Source organism: Somniosus microcephalus, chromosome 2 (genome assembly GCF_052327205.1).
Source record: "Somniosus microcephalus isolate GS21.2 chromosome 2, FLI_Smic_1.0, whole genome shotgun sequence".
Taxonomy (NCBI): domain Eukaryota; kingdom Metazoa; phylum Chordata; class Chondrichthyes; order Squaliformes; family Somniosidae; genus Somniosus; species Somniosus microcephalus.
Window position 1 is genome coordinate 16909523 of NC_140988.1, and position 25279 is coordinate 16934801.

General features: G+C 48.8%; 1 protein-coding gene across 4 annotated transcripts in view; it reads left to right on the top strand.

Annotated features, from left to right (window-relative positions):
• The window catches only part of npnta (nephronectin a), a 102366-nt gene that overhangs the window by 38121 nt on the left and 38966 nt on the right, over nt 1–25279 (top strand). For all 4 annotated transcript variants that reach the window (XM_086006899.1, XM_086006875.1, XM_086006892.1 and 1 more), the window contains 3 exons: nt 5079–5198; nt 9300–9419; nt 10933–11067. In XM_086006899.1, the coding sequence (XP_085863025.1) occupies nt 5079–5198; nt 9300–9419; nt 10933–11067 (375 nt within the window). The remainder of the gene's footprint in view (nt 1–5078; nt 5199–9299; nt 9420–10932; nt 11068–25279) is intronic.

The following is a 25279-nucleotide window of genomic DNA, read 5'->3' on the forward strand; positions in this document are numbered from 1 at the left end:
CGCGTGCGCCTGCTGCCCTTGTCCTTCTAGGTGGTAGAGGTCGCCGGTTTGGGAGGTGCTGTCGAAGAAGCCTTGGCGAGTTGCTGCAGTGCATCCTGTAGATGGTGCACACATTCAGCCACGGTGCGCCGATGGTGGGTGGTAGTGTCATGGTTATGGCACTTGACTAGCAACCTCAAGGTCATGAGTTCAAAATCCCACAATAGCAAATAGCATCCACAGGCTTACTTGGTTAAGACAGTGAGTTGCTGATCCATTCAAAGCAGGAAAGCGTCAAATTTGATCCCTGGCCTATGCGGAGTTAGCTTATCACAGCAGAGGTTGCAGTAGGGTGGCCGTGGCCGTGTCCTATGGAGGTGGAGGTTCCCACTGCTAATCACCATCTAGAACCCATGCTGGTTGTACCCCTTATTTTTACTGTCTGTGCTGGGTCCGAGCATAAGGCAATTCAGTTAGTATGCGGCTTGTGTATGTTAAAGAAAACAGACTGAGGGTTAGCCCAATGTGTGATGGAGAAGCGTCTTTAAGACCGCCTATTTCCACCTCCGTAACAGCGCCGAACTCCGCCCCTGCCTCAGCTCCTCTGCTGATGAAACCCTCATCCATGCCTTTGTTACCTCGAGACTTGATTATTCCAACACACTCCTGGCTGACCTCCCACATTCTACCCTCCGTAAACTCGAGGTCATCCAAAACTCTGCTGCCCGTGTCCTAACTCGCACCAAGTCCCGTGCACCCATCACCCCTGTGCTTGCTGACCTACATTGGCTCCTGGTTAAGCAACGCTTTGATCTTATCCTTGTTTTCAAATCCCTCCATGACCTCACGCTCCCCCGCCTTATCTCTGTAATCTCCTCCAGCCCCACAACTCCCCCGAGATATCTGCGTTCCTCTAATTCTGCCCTCTTGAGTATCCCTGATTATAATCACTCAACTATTGGTGGCCGTGCCTTCTGTTGCCAAAGCCCTAAGCTCTGGAATTCCCTCCTTAAACCTCTCCGCCTCTCCGCCTCTCTACCTCTCTCTCCTCCTTTAAGACTCTACAATCTCTTTGACCAAGCTATTTGTTACCTGTCCTAATATCTCCTTTTGTGGCTCGGTGTCAAATACTGTTTTATAATGCTCCCGTGGAGCGCCTTGGGATGTTTTACTATGTCAAAGGCGCTCTATAAATACAAGTTGTTGTTGTTGCCCAGACACTGGATGTTTTTGCTGAATCCTACCCAGAAACCCTGCTGCTTTTCCTGTCTGCCACTAAGATAACCAGCGGATTGAGGCTAGATCAATTGAAAATGTCAAAACTGAGATTGATAAATTTTTGTTAGGCAAGGGTATTAAGGGTTACGGAACCAAGGCGGGTTGATCGACTTAAGATACAGATCTTACATGATTTAATTGAACGGAGGAACAGGCTCGAGGGGCTGAATGGCCTGCTCCTGTTCCTATTAAGCTGTCAGATACCCTGCTGATTATACTGCCCCCTACTCATATACCCTTCTACTTACCATAGTAGAGATATCATAGAGATACCATAGCATATCCCATCCTTCCAATAATTGAATCCTGTACGACATCACAACCCCATTAAACTCAACTATCCATCAGGTAAAATTAACTTTGAAGAGTGGTGCCAAATTTAAGAATGCCAAGTTCAGCCTGGCTTCTAACAACAACAGCAACAACTTGTATTTATATAGCGCCTTTAATGTAGTAAAACGTCCCAGGGCGCTGCACAGGAGTATTTTAAGACAAAAAATTTGACACCGAGCCACATAAGGATAAATTAGGGCAGGTGACCAAAAGCTTGGTCAAAGAGGGAGGCTTTAAGGCGCATCTTAAAGGAGGAAAGAGAGGTAGCGAGGCGGAGAGGTTTAGGCAGGGAATTCCAGAGCTTAGGAAGTGGAGTCCCCAGTGGCGAGCGCTGTTGAATATGCAGTCAGTTCCTGATGGGTGACCACGTCAGTCAAAATGGAAGAAGACCTTGGCACCCAATCAGATTTCAGCATTCAGATGATTAAACCTCTGAAGGCTAGAACATGCCACATGGCCTGAAGTGAAATCAGACTTAATTTCTTCTGCTCGCTCCCAATTATAGAACCAAGACTTAATGCAATTCCCTGGAACTGTAGCTTGTGCCAGATATTCCAGCCAAGGGTCTGGTATAGCTTGTGCTGCCGTGCTTGTTGCTCATATATCCTCTGGCAAGCTTGCAGCCAGCTGGATGGGACACTGTACGCTCGGACGCGTGCCCCAGATCCCAGCTCTGCCTATTATTACACAGCAGATTCAAAATATCACAGACCCGAGGGGGTTTCATTTACTCCGCCCATACTCAAAATGGATAATGTTACCCTCATGCCTAATTTGTATATTCTGCAATACAATGCAAAATTCCTGCCATCAACCAAATTTATAACCTTGCTAATGCCATCGTCGCTAGTCAAAACTTAACAAGAACTTTATTTTCAGTTTTCAGATAATGTGAATTCCTGATCTAGGTAATTGGATGGAGCATATACACCGACGTAGGCCATTTGGGCCGAATGGCCTGTTTCTGTGCTGTAAATTCGATGTCATTCTATGTACTCCTGGTAGCAGCATTGGATTTAGTGACATGTTGGTTGTTCAATTAATTAAGAAGTGACTATACAGAGTGATAATTAGTACCCAGTGCTGAGTCATCTATAGCCAAATCTAAGACCAGAGCTGAACTTTGGGTTCCTGAATTTGGTGCTGGCTTTCAAAGTCGATGTACACCCCCCTCAGAATTCAGAACAATTTAACTTCAATCACCATTATCAGCCTGACTCCAGTGTGAATGGAGGAAGCCTTCTGTGACCAAACAACAGAGTTTGTGTGAGGTGTGCTGGGGGTGGGGGAAATGCCTTAATATAAGTGCGACTGAAACCTAAGAAAGGATATACCTGCCTTTGAGGGGGTGCCACAAAGGCTCACTAGATTAATTTCTGGAATGAGAGGGTTGTCCTATGAGGAGGGATTGAGTAGAATGGGCCTGTACTCTCTAGAGTTTAGAAAATTCTTAGAGGGCTTGACAGGGTAGATGCTGAGAGGCTGTTTCCCCTGGCTGGAGAGTCTGGGACAATGGGTCATAGTCTCAGGATAAAGGATTGGCCATTTAGGATTGAGATGAGAAATTTCTTCACTCAGAGGACTGTGAGTCTTTGTGGAATTCTCTACCCCAGAGGGCTGTGGATGCTCAATCATTGAGTATATTCAAGGCTGAGATCGATAGATTTTTGGACACTAAGGGGGACAGCTTCACACCTGTCTTAAGGCGCAAAGGCCGAGGAGCGAGGCACTACCTCAGAGCGCTGGCGAAGCAAGGAAGGGCAAATCAAAATAAACCTGCAAAGTGCTGCTCAGTACTCAAAATTCCTTCACACAGCGTTGAATCTCTCCAGAAGTCTCTCTCTCTCTCTCTCAGAATGCGTGGTGCAAAAATGTCACCGACAAAAAAAGGCAGGAAGCGGTTGCCTTTAAATAGCGCTCCCCCAGTCCCTTACTGACTGCAAAACGCTCCTCTCAACCTGTCGTTGCTAGCGGCAGACGGTAAGGCAGGGGGCGCCACTCAATATCCGGTCCAGGGCACTAACGGGGCGTTGCGCACTTGACTGACGTCACGATCTGCCGGCGCAGGAGATCGTGGCGGTAGTGTTTAGTGCCGTCGCAAAATGTCTAGTTAATTTCGCGAGCGGCGCAAACATCGCCGCGCCCGGGCGCTAGTTGCTTTGCGCCCCAATTAGCGCCCTCTTAAGGTGTTAATGGGAGGCGCAAACAACTGAATTTTCCCCCCTTAGGGAATCAAGAGATATCGGGATCGGGCGGGAAAGTGGAGTTGAGGTAAAAGATCAGCCATGATAGTGAATTGCAGAGCAGGCTTGAGGGGCCATATAGCCTACTCCTGCTCCTATTTCTTATGTTCTTATGCTCAAACATCAAACCCAAAGACCCAAACTCTCACCCCTAATATACTCTTACAGCAAAATATTACCATGTAGTCTTACTCATACTGCACCAATACTGCAACTCCAAAAACACTCCAGCACTGCACTACATTGCTGCAGTTACGATGTACATGACCATTTCAACTACAGGTACACTATCCCTTATCCGAAAGCCTTGGGACCAGCTGAGTTTCGGTTTTCGGAATTTTTCGGATTTCAGAAGGTATTATTATAAGACTGGGAAATTTGTATTTAATATAAATTGTTAAAGTTCAGGCTACCTCTTGCGACTGTTCCGTGTCTCATTCCCCTTCCTGCTTCTCTGGAAAGTCGGATATCGACTGACTCCTCCTAAGCTGGCCCGCAAATCAGGTCGGGTGTGGGGGGAGAAAAGAATATCGGACGGGCCGCGGTTCAGGTTGGGGTCGGGGGGGTCCGGTCCTGGGGGGGTCGGGGTCGGGGGGGTCCGGTCGGGGTCGGGGGGGGGGTCCGGGGGGGGGAGAAAAGAATATCGGACGGGCCGTGGTTCGGGTCGGGTCGGGAGAAAAGAATATTGGACGGGTCGGGGGTCGGGTCGGGTCGGGGTGGGGGGGTGGGGGGGGAGAGAAAAGAATATCGGACGGGCCGCTGCAGCTATCGGACGGGCTGCTGTATTGTTGGGTTCACTCTCCCGGTACCTCCTTCACACTGCCCGGCTCGGCCTGCAATCTCCTATCCAGGAGGGAACTCTATGACCCTCTGCCCTGCTCAGCGTAAGTCGTGCGCCACTCTGGTCATGTCGTGCGCACGACTTACGCTGAACGAAAAAACTTCGGTTTTTAGAGGGTTTCGGTTTTTGGAAGTTCGGATAAAGGATAGTCTACCTGTATTACATTTCAAATAATAATAATTCAATTAGCTACCTTACCAGAGCTACCCAGTTACCAGTCGACTGTTTCCTTACACAGGGAGAACTTTCACCATGAATTAGAATGGGGGAGCAGAACAGTTAAGCAATTTGAATTTTAATACGTTTTAGCTCTGAGACTCTCAGTACTGCGCCAGACTTACCTTTGTAAATTGAAGGGATGATCCTGTGTTGACATTAACTGTGGCGTTTATTTTTCTGAACAGATTTCAATGAGTGTGGAATGAAGCCTCGCCCGTGCAAGCATCGGTGTATGAATACGTACGGCAGCTACAAATGCTACTGTCTGAATGGCTACATGCTCATGTCTGATGGATCCTGTGCAAGTAAGTGGCTCGCTTTCGATTGCTTACTGCAATCCCATGTCCGTCCCTCATTTTAGACTCTCTCTTAGGCACCGAGGATGACTTGCTTCCACACTAAAAATGAGTTCTCAGGTGACTGATGGACAGTCTCTGTCACAGGTGGGGCAGACGGTGGTTGAAGGGGCGGGTGGGTGGGGTGCTTGGCTTGATGTGCGCTCCTTGCTCTTGCTCCCGGCGAAGAGACTCGAGGTGTTCGGCGTCTTCCCGGATGCTTCGCCTCCACTTTGTGCGGTCTTGGGCCAGGGATTCCCAGATGTCGGTGGGGATGTTACACTTTTTCATGGAGGCTTTGAGGGTGTCCTTGAAGCGTTTCCTCTGCCCACCTGGGGCTCTCTTGCCGTGCCGGAGCTCCGAGTAGAGCGCTTGTTTTGGGAGTCTTGTATCGGGCATGCGGACAATGTGACCTGTCCATCATCGGCCTCATTTTAGACTGCTTACAGTAATAACGGTGGTGCGAGTCTTGTAGCCTGCAATAAGGCAAAGGTTTAATTCCAAGTTTATGTTCATCTATTCAGTGCTTTCTGCTACTAAACGTACAGTCAGTAATTGCAACACCATCCTTTACACCACACGGGCTCCACAGTCAATGATTGCAAGGGGTTGGCTTGGATCCTGGTTTCTACGAAGCAGTCGGGGCTTTGCTTAGCTGCTTCAAGTTCAACAAATTCCAGCCTGGTTTTGCCAGTGAATGTGATGACTAGGTCCATTATCAGCCTGACTCCAGTGTGAATGGAGGTGACTTTCTGTGACCAAACAACAGTGTTGGTGGGGGGGGAGGGTGCTTCAATGTGAGTGCGACTGCAACAATACAACGTGAAGATGGAAGTTTTCATTCACATCTTTAGATAGTTTGTATTGTCGTCTTCTGGTGCTGAAGGGAATAGGTGCAAGGAATGCATTGCACTCCATTCAGCACCACACAACTCAAATAACCAGTGCAGATGCCAAAATTGGGTCTAAATCACTGGCCCATAGTACAGGCCAATGACAGGCCCATCCCACTTTACTCTTCTCGTGCCAAACACAATAAACTTTAGTTATATTTTCATTTTGTTTCCAAAAACAGACTGAAACCCAAGTACAATGACCGAAAAGTAAAATCCTGCTCTCTTCTAAGATATAGGAGCAGGAGTTGGCCATACGGTCCCTCGAGCCTGCTCTGCCAATATGTGAATTCAACCGGTAAATTCAATTTGAGCTTACAGGGTGTCGATAGGTCCCACGTTCCGGCTCTGGTCTGTTCAAGGGTTTGCTAATCTCAGCTGGGGGGCGCCTGGGGGCTGTTACAATTGACGTCAGCATCCCTGGGTTAAAGAGTTGGGGGGGGGGGGGGGTGGAAATTGGGCAGGGTTCCTGCTCCTAATTGCTGTTCAGGGATTCCTGCAGGAAGATGCACCTGTGTGGCAATGAGGGGTGGACAGGGCTGTGATGGAGACTGCGGTCGAATAGCCCGCTCACGCCCATTGACTAAAATGGCCACAGACAAATTGCCAGGGGGAATCTGGCATCCGTGGAACCACTTTCCCTGCAACAGTCAGTGCCTTCATAAGAACATAAGAAATAGGAGCAGGAGTAGGCCATTCGGCCCGTCAAGCCTGCTCTGCCATTCAATAAGATCATGGCTGATCTTCTACCTCAACTCCACCTTCCCGCACTATCCCCATATCCCTTGGTTCCCTTAATATCGATCTTTGCCTTGAATATACGCAACGATTGAGCGAGGGAAAGAAGATTCGAGCGACAGCCCCAGTAAATTCCAGCTTGGATGGTGTTTGTAATCTAATTTTTTTACTGTACTTTTGTGTAGAAAGTTTATGCAAATGATAATGCCGAATAGATTGCTGATTCCTGTTCAAATAGTACTAACCGTGAGACAATTTGAGCCACTGATTTATAGCTTTAATGGAAAAATGTACAGAATCATGGATATTGGTTCCCAAAGTACCAGGTAAAGATCCCAGAATATCGACCAATGGAGTCACTACAAACCAAAGGGCCCAAATGTAAATGGACAGAATCTCGGAATGCAATCCTCGAAAACCCCACTCTCAGAATTAAAAACAAAATTTAAGTCCTCATAAATCAGTGGAAACCAACGTAGGAAAAACATTCACAGATCTTACAGCACAGAAGGAGGTCATTCGGCCCATCGCGCCTGTGCCGGCTCTTTGAAAGAGCGATCCACTTAGTCCCACTCCCCTGCCCTTTCACCACAGCCCTGCAAATTTCTCCTTTTCAAGTAACTGTCCAATTCCCTTTTGAAATTTGCTACTGAATCTGCTTCCACCACCTTTTCAGGCAGAGCATAACAACTCGCTGCGTAAATCAAATTCTCCTCATTTCCCTATCAAGCATTGAAGGCATAGGATAAAGTTCCTATTAATTCTAGTAAAAGTGATAGATGTCTGAAATGGCTGTTGGACTCTTAAGAGAATCAATATTTGTTTCTAATTGTTACACTAACATTTAGTGGAGATAAAAAGGAAATCTCCTTTCTCCCCATCATTGGCAGCCGTGCCTTCAGCTGTCTAGGCCCCAAGCTCTGAAATGCACTCCCTAAAGTGTTAGCTGTGGCTCAGTGGGCAGCACCCTCACCTCTGAGTCAGAAGGTTGTGGGTTCAAGTCCCACTCCAGAGACGTGAGCACAAAAATCTAGGCTGACACTCCAGTGCAGTGCTGAGGGAGTGCTGCACTGTCAGAGGTGCCGTCTTTCAGATGAGACGTTAAACCGAGGCCCCGTCTGCTCTCTCAGGTGGATGTAAAAGATCCCATGGCACTATTTCGAAGAAGAGCAGGGGCATTATCCCTGGTGTCCTGGGCCAATATTTACCCCTCAATCAACATAACAAAAACAGATTATTTGGTCATTGTCACATTGTTGTTTGTGGGAGCTTGCTGTGTGCAAATTGGCTGCTGCTTTTCCTACATTATAACAGTGACTCCACTTCAAAAGTACTTCATTGGCTGTAAAGCGCTTTGAGATGTCCGGTGGTCGTGAAAGTAGCTATATAAATGCAAGTCTTTTTTTTAAACCTCTCCGCCTCTCTCTCCTCCTGTAAGATAATCCTTAAAACTCACCTCTTTGACCATGATTTTAGTCACCCCTCCAAATATCTCCTCCTGTGGCTCGGTTGTTGATTTTTTTGGTCTGATTGCGCTCTGTGAAGCGCCTTGGGACATTTCTCTGCGTAAATGCAAATTGTTATTGCGTCTAAAATTGATTAGAAGATGCTGAAAATGCCCAACAGCTTGTTCCAGCCTCTGAAGGGGAAACAACAGGTTAATATTTTAACAAAAGCAAAATGCTGCGGACGCTGGAAATCTGAAATAAACAGACAGAAAATGCTGAAAACACTCAGCAGGTCAGGCAGCATCTGTGGAGAGAGAGAAACAGAGTTAACTTTTCAGGTCGGTGACGTTTCATCAGAACTGGAAGAAGTGAGAGATTTAACAGGTTTTAAGCAGGTACAGAGGCAGGGAAAAGTAGGGGAGGGGAGGAGAGAACAAAAAGGGGAAGGTCTGTGATAGAGTGGAGGACAGGAGTGATTAAATGACAAAAATGACAAAAGGGATGATGGTGCAAGGCAAAGGGGGATGGTAATAGGACAAGTAAAGAAACAAAAGATGGGTCTAGAGGAGGTGTAAATGACAACAGCAGAACCAACACCTGCTGTCCAAGAAAATGGGAGCAGAGGTTATGATCTGAAGTTGTTGAATTCAGTGTTGAGTCCGGAAGGCTATAAGTGCCTCATCGAAAGATAATCCTCGAGCTTGCGATGTGATCATTGGATCAGTGTAAGAGGCTGAGGTAAGAGTGGGAGTGATACGGAGAATTAAAGTGTCTAATAGGCTCATTAAAAGTGTCATAATTAAGGTTTATATTCTGGTGAGGCGACCCCACCTGAAACTTTAACCTTTCTTTCTGTTTGGAGGCTGATCGACCAGGTTAAGCATCACCAGCATTTCTTGCCAGTACACCAGCTGCCCGCGTGATTGGCTCGGTCGAAGGTGATGGCTTTCTTCTGCTGGTGTGTGAATTAACTTGTCCGTGCGCTTTGACAGATACACAGTCCTGCGCCATGGCAAACTGCCAGTACGGTTGCGATGAGGTGAAAGGAGATATCCGCTGTCGCTGTCCCTCTCCTGGGCTGCAGCTCGGACCAGACAGGAGGACCTGCGTGGGTATGTATGCAGAGGGCTTGTTCACACGGGGCAGGGCAATAAATCTTTCCAGACCGCCTCCTTGATTGAGGGATCGGGGGGGGGGGGGAGGGGGGCAGAAATAGGACCCAGGTAAACGTGAGTTGAGGTATAGATCAGCCTTGAACTGCGAGAATGGCTGAACAGGCTCGAGGGGCTGAATGGCCTGCTCCTGTTCCTATGTTCCTTTCCCATCCATAGAGCTAATTTGGTTGGGTGCGGCAGTTACCAGACAGTGGGCTTCTACTTAAGTGTTAGCTTGGTCCAATCTGCCTGTCTCCACAATTGCATTAATGAACAGACATCTTTGTAATCTGGAGATTACCTGCCAACAGAAACTTCTTGTTTGGTAGGATGAAATTCCTGAAGGCGGTGGCCTGCCATTGCATAACAGCTCGGCATTCCTGAACTCCTGGAACGGTGTATCCCTCACACTCTGGAATAGACGACCTACTGTCTTCCCGTGCCTCTTGCTCCTGTCTTTTTTTTTGGGTGCTAATGTTGAATCAGCTTTCACCTCATTTAAAATGTACAGAATTGGTTCTGTTTGTCTCGGAATTCTGGAATCAGCTCCCTTTGCCTTACAGGGTAGATTCCAGAGCAGCAGAAACGCTAGAAGATATTGCGCTTTTGATTTCCTAGTGCGGGACCTTTGCCAGTGGCCAGGGGAAGGTCAGAGGATGAAGAACCTCATGCTTGGCCTGGGCAGGTGCTCCAAGCACAAGCTTGCCCATAGCCAACGAACCAACGCTCCACACCACGAGCCACACGAGCAGCATCTCGCTTACCTTACAATGCTGCTAGGGAAGACTGGGAATTAGTATGTCAGCCGTAGCTCAGTGGGCAGCACCCCTCGCCTCTGAAGTCCGAAGGTTGTGGGTCCAATTCCCACTCCAGAGACTTGAGCACAAAAATCCAGGCTGACACTCCAGTGCAGTGCTGAGGGAGCGCTGCACTGTCGGAGGTGCCGTCTTTTGGATGAGACGTTAAACCGAGGCCCCGTCTGCCCTCTCAGGTGAATGTAAAAGATCCCATGGCACTATTTCGAAGAAGAGCAGGGGAGTTATCCCCGGTGTCCTGGCCAATATTTATCCCTCAACCAACATGACTAAAACAGATTATCTGGTCATTATCACATTGCTGTTTGTGGGAGCTTGCTGTGGGCAAAGTGGCTGCCGCGTTTCCCACATTACAACAGTGACTCCACTTCATTGGTTGTAAAGTGCTTTGGGATGTGAAAGGCGCTATATAAATGCAAGTTCTTTCTTTCTTAAAGCCTAGCTACATGCTGTAACCCCTAGGCCCAGTGGGGTGCCGTGGCTCTGATAAGCACCTTCCTGCTACAATAGCTGGCCAGTCCTTGGTCTGGAGGGTAGACACCTCTTGCTGATGTGAGCCCTGCTTAGCCATGCAGAGCTGTAAACTGTGATAATCCGCTGAACTGATTTGACGAGTGACTGCGCTGCTCCTGAGCTCCTCCTGCATTTCCTTTCAGACGTCGATGAGTGTGCCGCTGGGAGAGTGGTGTGCCCTCGATTCCGTAAATGCATCAACACCTTTGGAAGTTACTTCTGCAAATGCCACGATGGCTTTGAGCTGAGATACTACGATGGCAAATACCGGTGTCTAGGTGAGTCGGGAGGACTTGGTTTTAACAATGGGCACAGCCGTCGTCGGCTTGTTCAGGTCTATGGGGAAGCTTGTGCCGGGAATTATAATGGACAGAAAACCACAGGTGCTCCCTGTTTGGAGCGCCGGATTGTGGGATCGCTTCTATTGGGACAATCTCCCGCGTTGCGTTTTAATTTGTTTTATAATTATATCCATTAACCCACTATCACATTTCCCACACACTTGTGAAGTGCTGGTGCATTTAAACTGCAACTGAAGGCTCCTTCCAGATGAAACAGCGATTTACCCGTACTTCTTTCAATTTAGCATACTGTATTTGCCGCTCACGAGGCATTCTCCTCTACATAGAATAGAATCATAAGAACAGTACAGCACAGAAGGAGGCCATTTGGCCCATCGAGCCTGTGCCGGCTCTTTCGAAGAGCAATCCAGTTAGTCCCACTCCCCCACTCTTTCCCCATATCCCTGCAATTTTTTTTCCTTCAAGTATTTATCCAATTCCCTTTTGAAGGCTGCTATTGAATCTGCCTCCACCACCCTATCAGGCAGTGCACTCCAAATCCTAACCACTCGCTGTGTAAAAATGTTTTCCTCATGTCGCCTCTGGTTCTTTTGCCAATCACCTTAAACCTGTGCCCTCTGGTTATCGACCCTTCAGCCATTGGAAACAGCTTCTCTTTATTTACTCGATCGAAATCCTTCATGATTTTAAACACCTCGATCAAATCTCCTCTTAGCCTCCTCTGCTCCAAGGAGAACAACCCCAGCTTCTCTAGTCTATCCACGTAACTGTAATCCCTCATCCCTGGAACCATTTTCGTAAATCTCTTCTGCACCCTCTCCAAAGCCTTCACGTCCTTCCTAAAGTGCGGTGCCTACAATTGGACACAATACTCCAGCTGGGGCCGATTGGGGAGACCAAAAGCAGATTGGATGAACGCTTTGCTGAACACCTCCGTCCAGTCCGCAAGCATGACCCTGAGCTTCCGGTTGCTTGCCATTTTAATTCTCCATCCCACTCCCCAGTGACGTCTGCTGGAAAGTGCATGTAAGTGGACAATGTGATTGGTTTCAGCTGACACCCCTCCCCCCTGGTTGAGCTTGAGGTGGAGGAAGATGGGCAGGGTGGTTGGGGGGGTGGTGGTTGGGGGGGCGGGGGGGGGGTGTTGATCCTTTTATTGTGCAGTTGGTTCTTTCACATCTCACCTGGGAGTGTTTGATACTGACACCGTCCATTCCCCAGTGTTGCACATCTCTCACTGAATACATCTCTCAAGAGTAATCACTGCCACCACCCCCACCCCCCCCCCCACTTGAATATTTCACTGCGATTCTTGTTATTTGTTCTGTTGCATCGGTCACTTAATTCCACAAAGTGCCAAAGCCCAGAATCCTACATGAACAAGAGGCTTTTGTTAGTTTAGTTTACTAGATGAATGGTTTCATTAATTGTTGCTACGCCAACCAGAACCACACACGATTCGCGCAAGAAATGCTGATAACACACTTAAATTACTTTAAAAAGTAGTGTACTGATACCAATTGGCCCTCATTTTCTACTGAATACACCAACACACATTCTACATATGATGGTGCTAAGCTATTTCCTTGATGATGAATCCACAGATTAAGGTATTGCATTAGTGACAGTCTTTAAGGGGCTTTCATACTCTACAGGTATATATATATATCTGTGTGTTATATGTAACAAAATCACACACACAAAATCTATATATATATAAAAGGATCGTTCTGTCTGTCTATCTGTCTGTCTGTCTGTCCTCCGGTGTGCGTCTGTCCGGCTATGCGCTCGAAAGTTATAGAGCGTACCTACGCATGCGTTACCTCCGAAGAAAGCTTACGGTTCCGGGACAGTCGTAAGTGTATTTACTTTTCGGTCGGACGAAAATTGTTCGCGCCTTATGCAAAAAACCTTCAAAATTAAACTCATTATCTGCTAATTACCATTGATTGACTGACGTCAAGGTTCGACCAATCCTGTGCCGTCACGATTGACCAATCCTACAGTTCAGTTGCCTGATGGTTGGCCAATCGCTGCGTCTGTGGGCGGGACTAATGCTTTTCAACTCAGGCATCGGGCAGCCATTGCTTCACTACTTCCAGCCCAAGTTACTCTGCTCATCCACCTTCGAAAAAGTTAGTATCTCTTTTAAAAATAACATAAGATTTACCAAAAACGTTTTATAAGTACTTTCACTTTCATCTTTCAAGGTATTAAAAGGTAGAAATGTTGCCCGGCAGCAGATTGAGAGAGGGACACAGAGACAGGGCCCAAAACCCTGGGACTCGATTTAAAAGTTGCCCGGCAGCAGATTCACAGAGGGCCACAGAGAGGCCCCAAAGCCTGGGACTCGATTTAAACCGCCCGGCCCAAAACTGTAGAAAATGAGGGCCAATTGGGCCGGGCGGTTTAAATTGGGCCGGGCGGTTTAAATCGAGTGCCAGGCTTTGGGGCCTCTCTGTGTCCCTCTGTGAATCTGGTGCCGGGCAACATTTTAAATCGAGTCCCAGGCTTTTGGGCCCTGTCTGTGTCCCTTTGTGAATCTGCTGCCGGGCAACATTTCTACCTTTTAATATCTTGAAAGATGAAAGTGAAAGTACTTATAAAACGTTTTTGGTAAATCTTATGTTATTTTTAAAAGAGAAACTTGTAGTGTATGTAACCATTCCACCTTTAAGAGAACTATTTTAAGAGTTGCACTACTTTATCTTGGCTGCTGTATACTGTAATACCGGCGGTGACCACACCGGTATATAAGTGCTGTGTAATGATTTATTGGGCAGTTCCGCCCTGACCTTCAACCAGTAAAGTCCTGTTAAAGTTTACTCTTGTGGTCTGTGTAGTAATTCGCAATATAACACACAGACTTAACAGTGGCGACGAGTTCGATCTTACCCTGCGGCAGAGATACATCCAAGGCAGTTTAACGGGCGTCGAGAAGTGGCATCCGCCCTCGTCATTCTGCTGAGAGAAGACTCGAGTCTGCAGAGCAAAGGAAGAAGGAAGAATTCTGACACGAAGCCTTCCATCAGCAACAGGCAGTGATCGTCCCTTCTATCACGGTGGTGAGTGAGCCGATCAGCGACAAGAAGCAAGTCGGCCACGTTGACTGTGAGTAGGGGAGAAAATAAAAAATAAAAAACGGAGGATATATGGGCGGAGAACTCGACCACGGCCGGGGAAAGGAGCCGGACAGAAGTCGGGGCCAGAGGCGCTGAGACTGGGGCAGCGTAGGGCACGGAAGCCGCGGTGCAGGCAAACGCAGCCGGTGTGAGAGACCGGGCTACAAGCGGGAACGCAGCCGGTGTGAGAGACCGGGCTACAAGCGGGCTGGGAGACGCAACAGCGTCGAGAGACAGCTCGACCGCGACCGGTGAAAAAGGCCGGGCAGCTACCGAGGCTGCGAGGCGCTGCGACCGGGATCGTAAGGCGCGGGAGGAAATAAAAAAATAAAAAAACGCGGAGAACTCAGCCGCAGCCGGGGGGGGAAAGGACCGGACTGCGAGAGGGGCTGTGAGGCACGATTGAAAACCGCTGAGGGAGAGACAGAGCCCGAGCAAGCGGGAGAGGCAGAGCCGAGCGAGCGGGAGAGCGAGGGAGACCGAGCGAGCGAGGGAGAACGAGACCAAGCGAGCGAGGGAGAACGAGACCGAGCGAGGGAGACCGAGCGAGATTTCCGCCCAGCGGCTTACAGCAGCTTTCCGCAAAGGACCAAGAGCTGGAACTGTCCGCTGCCAACTGGTTGTCCCCAGCGCCCGGTTGCCCCTGTCGGGAAAGGGAACAAGGAACTCAATCAGCTGTTCTCGCGCTTTCAGAATAAACTGAAGCCGGCGCGCAGGCTGCGAACCCCGAAAGCCAGCGGTCGTCGCCCGAGGGCAAAGCTTTACCCCACCCGCCCGAGGAAGAAACGCGGGAAGCCGCCATTTAGGCGGGGAAGAAGACAAGCGCGGGAAACCGCCATTCTCGGAGGCGGGGAAGAAGATAAGCGCGGGAAACCGCCATTTTTGAAAAAAAAAAAGTTAAAGAAAAATTTCGTTGTTGTTTCTCAAAGATTGCGAAGATGCCTAAGCGTGGTAACATCAACGATTTCGATCCCGATGTGGAAGATTGGGCCACGTATGTAGAGCGCATAGAGATATATTGTAAGGCAAATAAAATATCAAATGATGATAAAGCACTAACCTTACTAAACTCAATGGGTGCGAAGACATACGGGCTATTGAAGCATCTTCTATCACCAGCTAAACCGGCGGATCAGACTTTCGCTAATATTGTTGCTGTTCTGAAGGATCATTTGAACCCCACACCGCTGATGTTAGCGGAACGATTTAAATTTTATGCGAGAACGCAACTGAAAGAGGAAAGCAACGCGGAGTACTTGGTTGAACTGCGTAGGCTAGCGAAATACTGTCAGTTTGGGGAAAATCTGACAGAGGCACTGAGAGACAAGTTCGTGTGTGGGTTGTCGAAGGAAGGAACACAAAAGCGACTGCTCGAAGAGAACGATCTTACACTTGATAAGGCTGCCCTTATTGCAGCATCGCACGAAGCGCAGCGAGAGACACTGCGGAAATGCAGCTGAAGGCAGCGGTACTCAGCGTGGATCAAATGGCTTCGGGTACAACGAAATGTTATCGTTGTGGAAAGACAACACACGATCAGAACCAATGCTGGTTTAAAAACCAGGAATGTAGAAAATGTGGCAAGCTTGGTCACATAGCTAACGTATGCCGGTCAGGTAAGAAGACCAGCAACAAAAAGTCACCGCAGGAAAAGTGCAGGAAGGTACATAAGGTGGCTGAGAAGAGTTCGGATGAACAGAATTCGGATTCAGACTCCAACAGCCAGGAACTGGGTAGTCTGAGAATTCACAATGTGAGTAAGGAAGCTGACCTACAAACTATCTGGGTCACGCTCAAGATAGCCGGAGTCCAAGTGAAAATGGAATTGGACACAGGATCAGCCCTAACAGTCATAAACCGAAGGGACTACAAGCGGCTATTCTCACATATACCCTTGAGAGATACCAAGATTGTATTGCAGACATACACGGGGCGAAGAGTATACCCCATCAGAAAGATAAAAGTCAAGGTGAGACACAAGGGCAAAGAACACCAAGGAATGGACTTATATGTACTACCTGAGGGAGGTCCACCACTTCTGGGACGGGAGTGGATCAGGAAAATAAATATGGACTGGCACTCCCTAAAAGCAATAAAGAGTGAGAACTCGGTGAAGACAATCAGCTCAGACTCTGGAACTGATGATGGTAAGACCAGCCCATGTGCAAAAGACAAGTCTAAAATGGACTTGCAGACTAATGATGGAAAAACGAAGGAGTGCATAAATGCTTATGCTTCAGAGGAGAACAAAGTATCAGAACAGAATTCCACTGAACAACAACAACATAGTTTGACAGAGAATTCTGAGTCTGTCCAGTCTACAGACATGCACATTTCTGAGGGACACCGGGCTCGAACTCAACTCCATTTCAAACTACAACAGCAATTAGAACAAATGATTCGCCGTTTTGAGCAAGAGATGAATGCAACGAAAAAGTTCTTTGACACAGAGTGGGAGAATCTGGAAAGACAGCAGAAGCAGCTGATGGAGAAAATGGAGCAGGAACACACAAACCGTCTGCGCGAGGAGGCCAAACGAATCAAAGCTGATTCGGTTTCTGAAGGTGCGTGCTCTAATCTGGTGGAGCAAGATGTTCAGCAACTGAAGGCGCTTGTTAGCAGGTTGCAGGCAGAAAAGGCTGATTTGGTTGCCATGAATTCCGAGCTCCTACTGAAGTTGGGTGCAGCATCACCGGACGATTCATTTGTTGAAATTCGAATGGTGGAGGCTGCGGATGATGGCGAATTAAAAGCAGCAAAGGAGCCCCAGTGCAAGGTTACAAACAGCCCTGCAGCCTATACATCAAAAACACATGACGACGATACTGGGAAACGTCTGATGTCAGAAGAGTTAACGGTCAGCCAACTCCTTCATATGCTGAGGGACAAGACTCTGAAATGGGAAAAACTTGAACACGAGCTTCAATCTTCAAAGGAAAGGGGTTCGGAGCTCTCAAAAGTTATTGAAATGGCTGAGGTTGCAACACAGACTGAGAAGATTGCAGCAGAGCAGCCCTTGGATGCCAAGAGTACGCTGACTCACGTCAATGTAGAACAACAGAATGCTGAAACAGCTGCTCCAGTAGAGAGATTGAATAGTCCGATCAATCCATCTCTGAATGAAGTTGAAGTATTGAAATCACAAATGATGTCATTAGTAAAAGACTTGCAGGAAGCCCAGAAAAAGCTGGATGAAGCTGAACACATGAAGAAGTCTCTTCAGGAGAGATGTCTGGATTTGGAACAAAAGCTGGCTAACGTCCAGCTGGGCATGGAGGAAATAGAAGACCCTCTCGCTGGCCTAGCTCAGGACGACACCGAATATTACCACGACCTGTTCTGCCCAGCTTGTGGGGAAATCTTCCAAAGTGCAAAAACCATGAAGAATCACGAAAAGTCTAAGAAACACCGGGAGATGGTGGCGCTGATACGGCAACAGGAGGAAGAGGAGGAGGAACTGTGCATGCAGCTGGGAGTGGAGCCCAGAGAGTCTCCAAGAAGCAGAAAAGGAAAAGACGAAGCAGAAGATGATGACCCATCTGAACCATTATCACCTCTACCAGGTCACGCACGTGGTCCCTCCGAACTGAGTCAAATCAGTCTGGAAGTAGGAAAACTTCCCAAGGTACTCGAGCCTTTAGAAGTCAGCAAGGCTGGTTCTGAAGTTACGAAAGTTCAAGCTGTTAAGTCCAGTGAAGGACTATTAGATGAGTCAACCCAGCAACGTGAACTTACTACACCATCGAGAACTACTACACCACCGAGGCGTTATCCGGACTGAGTCAGGAAGCGCAGGAGGCGCCTCCGCAGAGACTGAATCTGTGAACTGTTTTCCGCAGAGACTGAATCTGTGAACTGTTTTCCGCAGAGACTGAATCTGTGAACTGTTTTTACATGAAGTTGTGTATCTATGTTATGATGTTATGTTTAATGGGGAATATATATTGTAAGCTAAAAAGGGAGGATTGTAGTGTATGTAACCGTTCCACCTTTAAGAGAACTATTTTAAGAGTTGCACTACTTTATCTTGGCTGCTGTATACTGTAATACCGGCGGTGACCACACCGGTATATAAGTGCTGTGTAATGATTTATTGGGCAGTTCCGCCCTGACCTTCAACCAGTAAAGTCCTGTTAAAGTTTACTCTTGTGGTCTGTGTAGTAATTCGCAATATAACACACAGACTTAACAAAACTAACTTTTTCAAAGCTGGATGATCAAAGGGCTTTCAGGCCCTGTCTCTCTCTCCCTGTGTGAATCTGCTGCCGGGTGATGCGCTATCAATTCCTCATAAAAGACAGAGAGTTAATTAATAGGCTTTTATTAGCAAAGAACAGAGCATGCCTCTCGTGGTTGCCTGGTATCCAAAAGGACAGGGGGCTGCAGAGCAGTCACCTTTATACCTGGGCATGTGGGTGGAGCCAGGGGCGGAGTCAGCTGAGGCATGCATAGGCACAACAGTGTGCAACAACAACAACAACAACCAGTGGTTTACCACATTCACCCCTTGTTTAAAATTGAGTCCGGCGGGGTGAAGTGTACTAAAAGTTCGTGTAAACTAAAAGTTCATGTAATTAAGTCTATCAGGTGGCCTTGTATGCCGTCCTGATCGTCGTAGCAGCGGCGGTGATGGTGCAGCATCCAACTCCGAACCTGGCGTCTCGTTGAGAGGTTGTGTAGTCAATGGCGGGTCCTGGGGCTGCGGCATGCCGTCTACAGGGGTCGGGGTGTGGGTAGTGGTGGGTGGCGATGGTGGTGTCTCAGGGGCACCCGAAGGTGCGAGGTCTCGTGTGGAGATTGTGTCCTCCCGCCCGTCCGGGTACGCTATGTAAGCATACTGGGGGTAGGCGTGGGTAGTGGTGGGTGGCGAAGGAAGTGTTTCGGGAGCACCCGAAGGTGCGAGGTCTCGTATGGAGACTGTGTCCTCCCGCCCGTCCGGGTACACCACGTAAGCATACTGAGGGTTGGCGTGGAGGATGCTCACCCTCTCGACCAGGGGGTCCGTCTTATGGGACCTCACGTGCTTCCGCAGTAGGACGGGTCCTGGAGAAGTCAGCCATGTCGGTAACGAGATCCCCGATGTGGACTTCCTGGGGAAGGAGAACATTCTCTCATGAGGGGTGGCATTGGTGGCTGTACAAAGCAGTGACCGAATGGAATGGAGCGCCGCAGGGAGGACCTCCTGCCAGCGAGAGGTCGGAAGGCCCTTAGATTTCAAGTTTAAAAGGACTGCCTTCCAGACCGTCGCATTCTCTCTTTCCACCTGGCCATTCCCCCGGGGGTTGTAGCTGGTGGTCCTGCTTGTAGCAATACCTCTCGCGAGCAGGTACTGACGAAGTTCGTCGCTCATAAAGGATGAGCCCCTGTCGCTATGAATATAGCTAGGGAAACCGAACAAGGCGAAGAGGTCATTCAGACATTTAATGACCGTGGTACTGGTCATGTCTGGGCACGGGATGGCAAACGGGAAACGGGAGTACTCGTCAATTATATTGAGGAAGTACACATTGCGGTCAGAGGAGGGGAGGGGCCCTTTAAAATCGCCGCTCAGCCGCTCGAAGGGGCGAGTGGCCTTGATCAGGCTTGCTCTATCTGGCCTATAAAAATGCGGTTTGCACTCGGCACAGATTTGGCAGTTCCTGGTCATGGTCCTGACCTTCTCGATGGAGCAGGGCAGGTTACGGGATTTGACGAAGTGGAAAAACCTGGTGACGCCCGGGTGGCAGAGGTCATTGTGGAGGGTCTTCAGTCTATCAACCTGCGCGTTGGCGCATGTACCACGTGATAGGGCATCTGGGGGCTCATTGAGTTTCCCGGGCCGGTACAAGATATCGTAATTGTAGGTGGAGAGTTCGATTCTCCACCTCAAGATCTTGTCATTCTTGATTTTGCCCCTCTGCTTATTATTAAACATAAAAGCTACTGAACGCTGGTCAGTGAGCAGGGTAAATCGTTTTCCGGCCAGGTAATGCCTCCAATGTCGCACAGCTTCCACAATGGCCTGAGCCTCCTTTTCAACAGAGGAGTGTCGAATCTCGGGGCCCTGGAGGGTCCTTGAGAAAAAGGCCACGGGTCTCCCCGCCTGGTTAAGGGTTGCAGCTAGGGCAAAGTCGGATGCGTCGCTCTCCACTTGGAAAGGGATGGACTCATCCACTGCGTGCATTGTGGCCTTCACAATATCTCTTTTTATGAGAGTGAAGGCTGCACATGCCTCTGCTGTCAGGGGGAAGGAGGCGGACTTGATGAGGGGTCTGGCTTTGTCCGCATAGTTGGGCACCCACTGAGCATAGTACGAGAAAAACCCTAGGCATCTCTTCAGTGCTTTTTGGCAGTGGAGGAGGGGGAGCTCCATAAGGGGGCGCATTCTGTCGGGGTCGGGGCCGATGACTCCGTTCTCCACTACGCAGCCAAGAATGGCAAGGCGCGTGGTACGAAACATACATTTGTCCTTGTTGTATGTTAGATTCAGCCGCTGGGCCGTACGGAGGAATTTCTCTAGGTTAACATCATGGTCCTGCTGGTCGTGGCTGCAGATGGTGACGTTGTCTAGATAGGGGAAAGTGGCCTGGAGCGCGTTCTGGTCAACCATCCGGTCCATCTCCCGTTGGAAGACTGAAACCCCGTTGGTGACGCCGAAGGGAACTCTGAGGAAGTGGTAGAGACGACCGTCAGCTTCAAAAGCTGTGTACTGGCGGTCCTCAGCCCTGATGGGGAGCTGGTGGTATGCCGACTTCAGATCAATCGTCGAGAACACCCGGTATTGTGCTATCTGATTGATCATGTCAGATATGCGGGGGAGTGGGTATGCATCCAACTGGGTATAGCGATTGATCGTCTGTCTGTAGTCAATAACTAGGCGCTGTTTTCCGCCAGTCTTCACCACCACCACTTGTGCTCGCCATGGGCTGGTGCTACTCTCAATAATCCCTTCCTTCAGGAGTCTCGCTACCTCGGATTTAATGAAGCTCCTATCCCCGGCACTGTAACGCCTGCTTTTGGTAGCGATGGGCTTACAGTCGCGGGTGAGGTTAGCGAACAAGGAGGGGGGGGAAGACTTTAAGGGTGGAGAGGCTGCAAATGGTGCGCGGCGGGCGATTTAAAAGCTGCTGGCTGCAGACTGTGAGTGGGGGGAGGGGTCCGTCGTACGCCAATGTGACACTTTTAAGGTGGCACTGAAAATCCGACCCCAGTAGAACGGCAGCGCAGAGATGGGGCAGGACCAGAAGTTTAAAATTTTTGTATTCTGTGCCCCGTACTGAAAGGGTCACTACACAGTAGCCACCGACGTCTGCTGACTGGGCTTTGGAAGCCATAGAGATCCGATGGCGCGTCGGCAGGACCGGGAGAGAGTAACTGCGCACCGTGTTGGGGTGGATAAAGCTCTCCATGCTCCCGCTGTCAAAAAGGCAGGTAGTGGCGCGGCCGTTTACCGTAATGTCCATCATGGACCTGGACAGTTGATGAGGGAGAGATTGGTCCAGCGTCACGGAGGCCAGCGTATGGTCAAGCGAGTCGATGTGGTCGTCAGATGAGGCGGTGGTTGAGTCCGGGTCCCCCGTGACTGAAGTTGGAGGCATCCAAGATGGCGGACAAAATGGCGGCGCCCATGATCCCGATCCCCACGCGGCTGGGGGAGCCCAAGATGGCGGACAAGATGGCTGCCCCCACGGTTCGCACGCGGCGCTGCTGGCGTTAGCGGTTTTACCTTTGCAGGTGCTGAGATAGTGTCCTTTCTTCCCGCAGCCAGAGCAGGTAGCGTTTTTCGCCGGGCAGCGTGCTCTGGGGTGTTTTGCCTGGCCACAAAAATAACATTTCTGTGCCTTGGACATCGCTGCAGCAGTTGGAGGTGGCGGTCCCATGACCCAAGGTTGCGGCGTCCACGGTGCGGAGCGGTTAGGGGAGAAAGCGTCCATATTCCTGTGGGCCGCGTCGAGCGAGAGCGCGAGGGATACTGCCTTTTTCAGGTCTATTTCTCCCTTCTCCAACAGTCTCTGCCGGGAGTAGTCGGACCTTAGACCCGCAACGAAAGCATCTCGGATCAGTCCCTCCTTGTGTGCTGCGGCTGATACTTCTTTGCAATCGCAGCCTCGGCCGAGTATCCGTAGTGCCCGTAGGAAAGCCTCCACCGATTCCCCGGGCTGCTGTCTGCGGGATCTTAAGAGGTGCCTGGCATAGACCGTATTTACTGGGCGTGCGTATTGCCCTTTAAGCAGATCGATAGCCGCCGCGTAGGTCGTCGCGTCCTGGATTAGTGTATAAACTTGGTGGCTCACCTTTGAGGCCAGGATTTTCAGCTTGTTTTCGTCTAGGGTCACAGTTGAGGCTTCCAGGTAAGCCTCGAAGCAACGCAGCCATTGTGCGAATTTGGTAGCCGAACCCGCTTCTTGGGGGTCTAGGTCCAGGCATGTTGGTCTGAGGGCTCGCAGCAGCGCCAGCGTTTGGCGCCGTCGGTTCAGCATTTGTAGCCGACATTTTGTTTTGCTAATAAAATTGATGCGCTATCAATTCCTCATAAAAGACAGAGAGTTAATTAATAGGCTTTTATTAGCAAAGAACAGAGCATGCCTCTCGTGGTTGCCTGGTATCCAAAAGGGCAGGGGGCTGCAGAGCAGTCACCTTTATACCCGGGCATGTGGGTGGAGCCAGGGGCGGAGTCAGCTGAGGCATGCATAGGCACAACAGTGTGCAACAACAACAACAACAAACAGTGGTTTACCACACCGGGCAACATTTCTACCTTTTAATACCTTGAAAGATGAAAGTGAAAGTACTTATAAAAGGTTTTTGGTAAATCTTATGTTATTTTTAAAAGAGATACTAACTTTTTCAAAGCTGGATGATCAAAGTAGTTTGAGCTGGAAGCTGAAGTAATGGCAGTGAAACAATGGCTGCCAGATCCCTGAGATGAAAACGATTAGTCCCGCCCACACACACACACACCGATTGGCCAACCATCAGGGGACGGTACTGTAGGATTGGTCAATCGTGACGGCACAGGATTGGTCGAACCTTGACGTCAGTCAATCAATGCTAAGTAGCAGATAATGAGTTTAATTTTGAAGGTTTTTTGCATAAGGCGCGAACAATTTTCGTCCGACCGAAAAGTAAATATGCTTACTAGCGTCCCGGAAGCGTAAGCTTTCTTTGGAGGTAACGCGCACATAGGTACGCTGTATAACTTTCGAGCGCATAGCCGGACAGACGCACACCCGAGGACAGACAGACAGAAGGACAGACAGATAGACAGACAGAACGATCCGTTTATATATATATAGATATATATATACACACATACAGACTGCAACGGTTCAAGAAGGCGGCTCACCACCACCTTTTCAATGGCAATTAGGGATGGCCAATAAATGTTGGTCTTGCCAGCGATGCCCACATCCCATGAATGAATATTAAAAAAAGCTAACATTGCTCTGGAGACCTCTTTGTTAAGTATATGTAGTCCATGTTTACACTTTCATAATCCCCTTCACATGTTAGATTGATCCCTCTCTTCAGATTTCCACTTGAACTGCATGCATCATTCTCTAGCTGAGGGGGCTGGTGGTGAACTGGATACCACTCTTCTGGTGTTGTTCTACAAACAGCCACTAAAGGAGTTGTCCACCGCCACCCCCCCCCCCCCACCCCGCCCCTCCCCGCAGCACGGCCGAGATTGGGAACTCACGGGCTTGAGCACGATAGTGAAGTGGTTATGTTACTGAACTAGCAATCCAGTAGGCCTGGACTAATAATCCAGAGAATGCAAGTTCAAATCCCACCGTGGGCTATTTGAGAAATTGAATTCAGTATTTTTTTTAAATCTGGAAATCTAAAGCTGGGATCTGTAAAAGTGACCATGACGCTGTCAAACTGTTGTAAAAACCCAACTGGTTCACAAATGTCCTTTAGGGAAGGAAATCTGCCGTCAATACCCGGTCTGGCCTATATGTGACTCCAGTCCCACACAGACCTGGTTGACTCTTAACTGCCCTCTGAAGTGACCAAGCAAGCCACTCAGTCGTATCAAACTGCTACAAAGAATACCACACAGACTGTAGTAGTCTCAGAAGAAAGCCCGATATCACTTTCTCAGGGCAACTAGGGATATGCAATAAATACCAGTCTTGGCCACTTCCCACGAATTAATATAAGAAAGGAGCCTTTATTCTTGGGCCTTGCTGTAAATTGCTTTGATGTGTTTTTTTTTCTCGCAGCCGATAACAGATGACTTCAATTTACATCCTAAAAGGGATGATTTTATTCAAAATAATTTCTGTGACCATAAACATTTAATTAAAAATATTCCTGTTGTGTTGTGGCTATCTCATTGACACCTCAGAATAACAGCACAGGTGCACACATTTACCTGTTAGATTTAGGATTCTCAATTTAAGAGTCCTCTGGATGCCTATTTTTAATTTTCAGGAGAACAATATTAGTTTTGAAAGGGAGAAAAAGTTGGCATAATAATGAGACTCTTTCCTCTGGTGCACTGAACATGCTTTGGAACTCGGACTGTAGTGGTAGTGACATCGAGCGATGCAACAATAATGCCACACTAGTCTATTATATTGACAGGTTGTTACTTCTTGTCCAAAACTAAGGGGTAGATTTTCCCGAACCTGTAGGGAAGAAGGCGGGACTTCAACTTTCGGGTTTTAGTCCCGCCTACATCGACGTCCGGCCAATCCGCGCGATTTTCCCTTGATTGACCTTGTTAAGCCCGTCCAGCGGGCTCAGCAGGCCAATTAAGGGCCACCCGGCAACAGGTGACATCACAGACTGCAATTTCATCTGCACAGACTCAGTTAGAACTGTCACCGGCACTCAAAGCTGAAGGCTGTCACTTTTGACAGATCGCAGCCGTTCAGCTTTAAGTCCTGGCTGAGTGATGGGCTCCCGACGGCTACAGGAAGAAAGGCTGTAAAGGTAACTACAGGTAAGTAAAAGTTCTTTACACACTTTAGACACACCAAACACACTTACCTTTGCACTCATGCACCCATCACTCACCTGAGCACCGACATCTCGACCCCTCCAACTCCTTCAACCCGACGGCCCGCCTGCTCTAA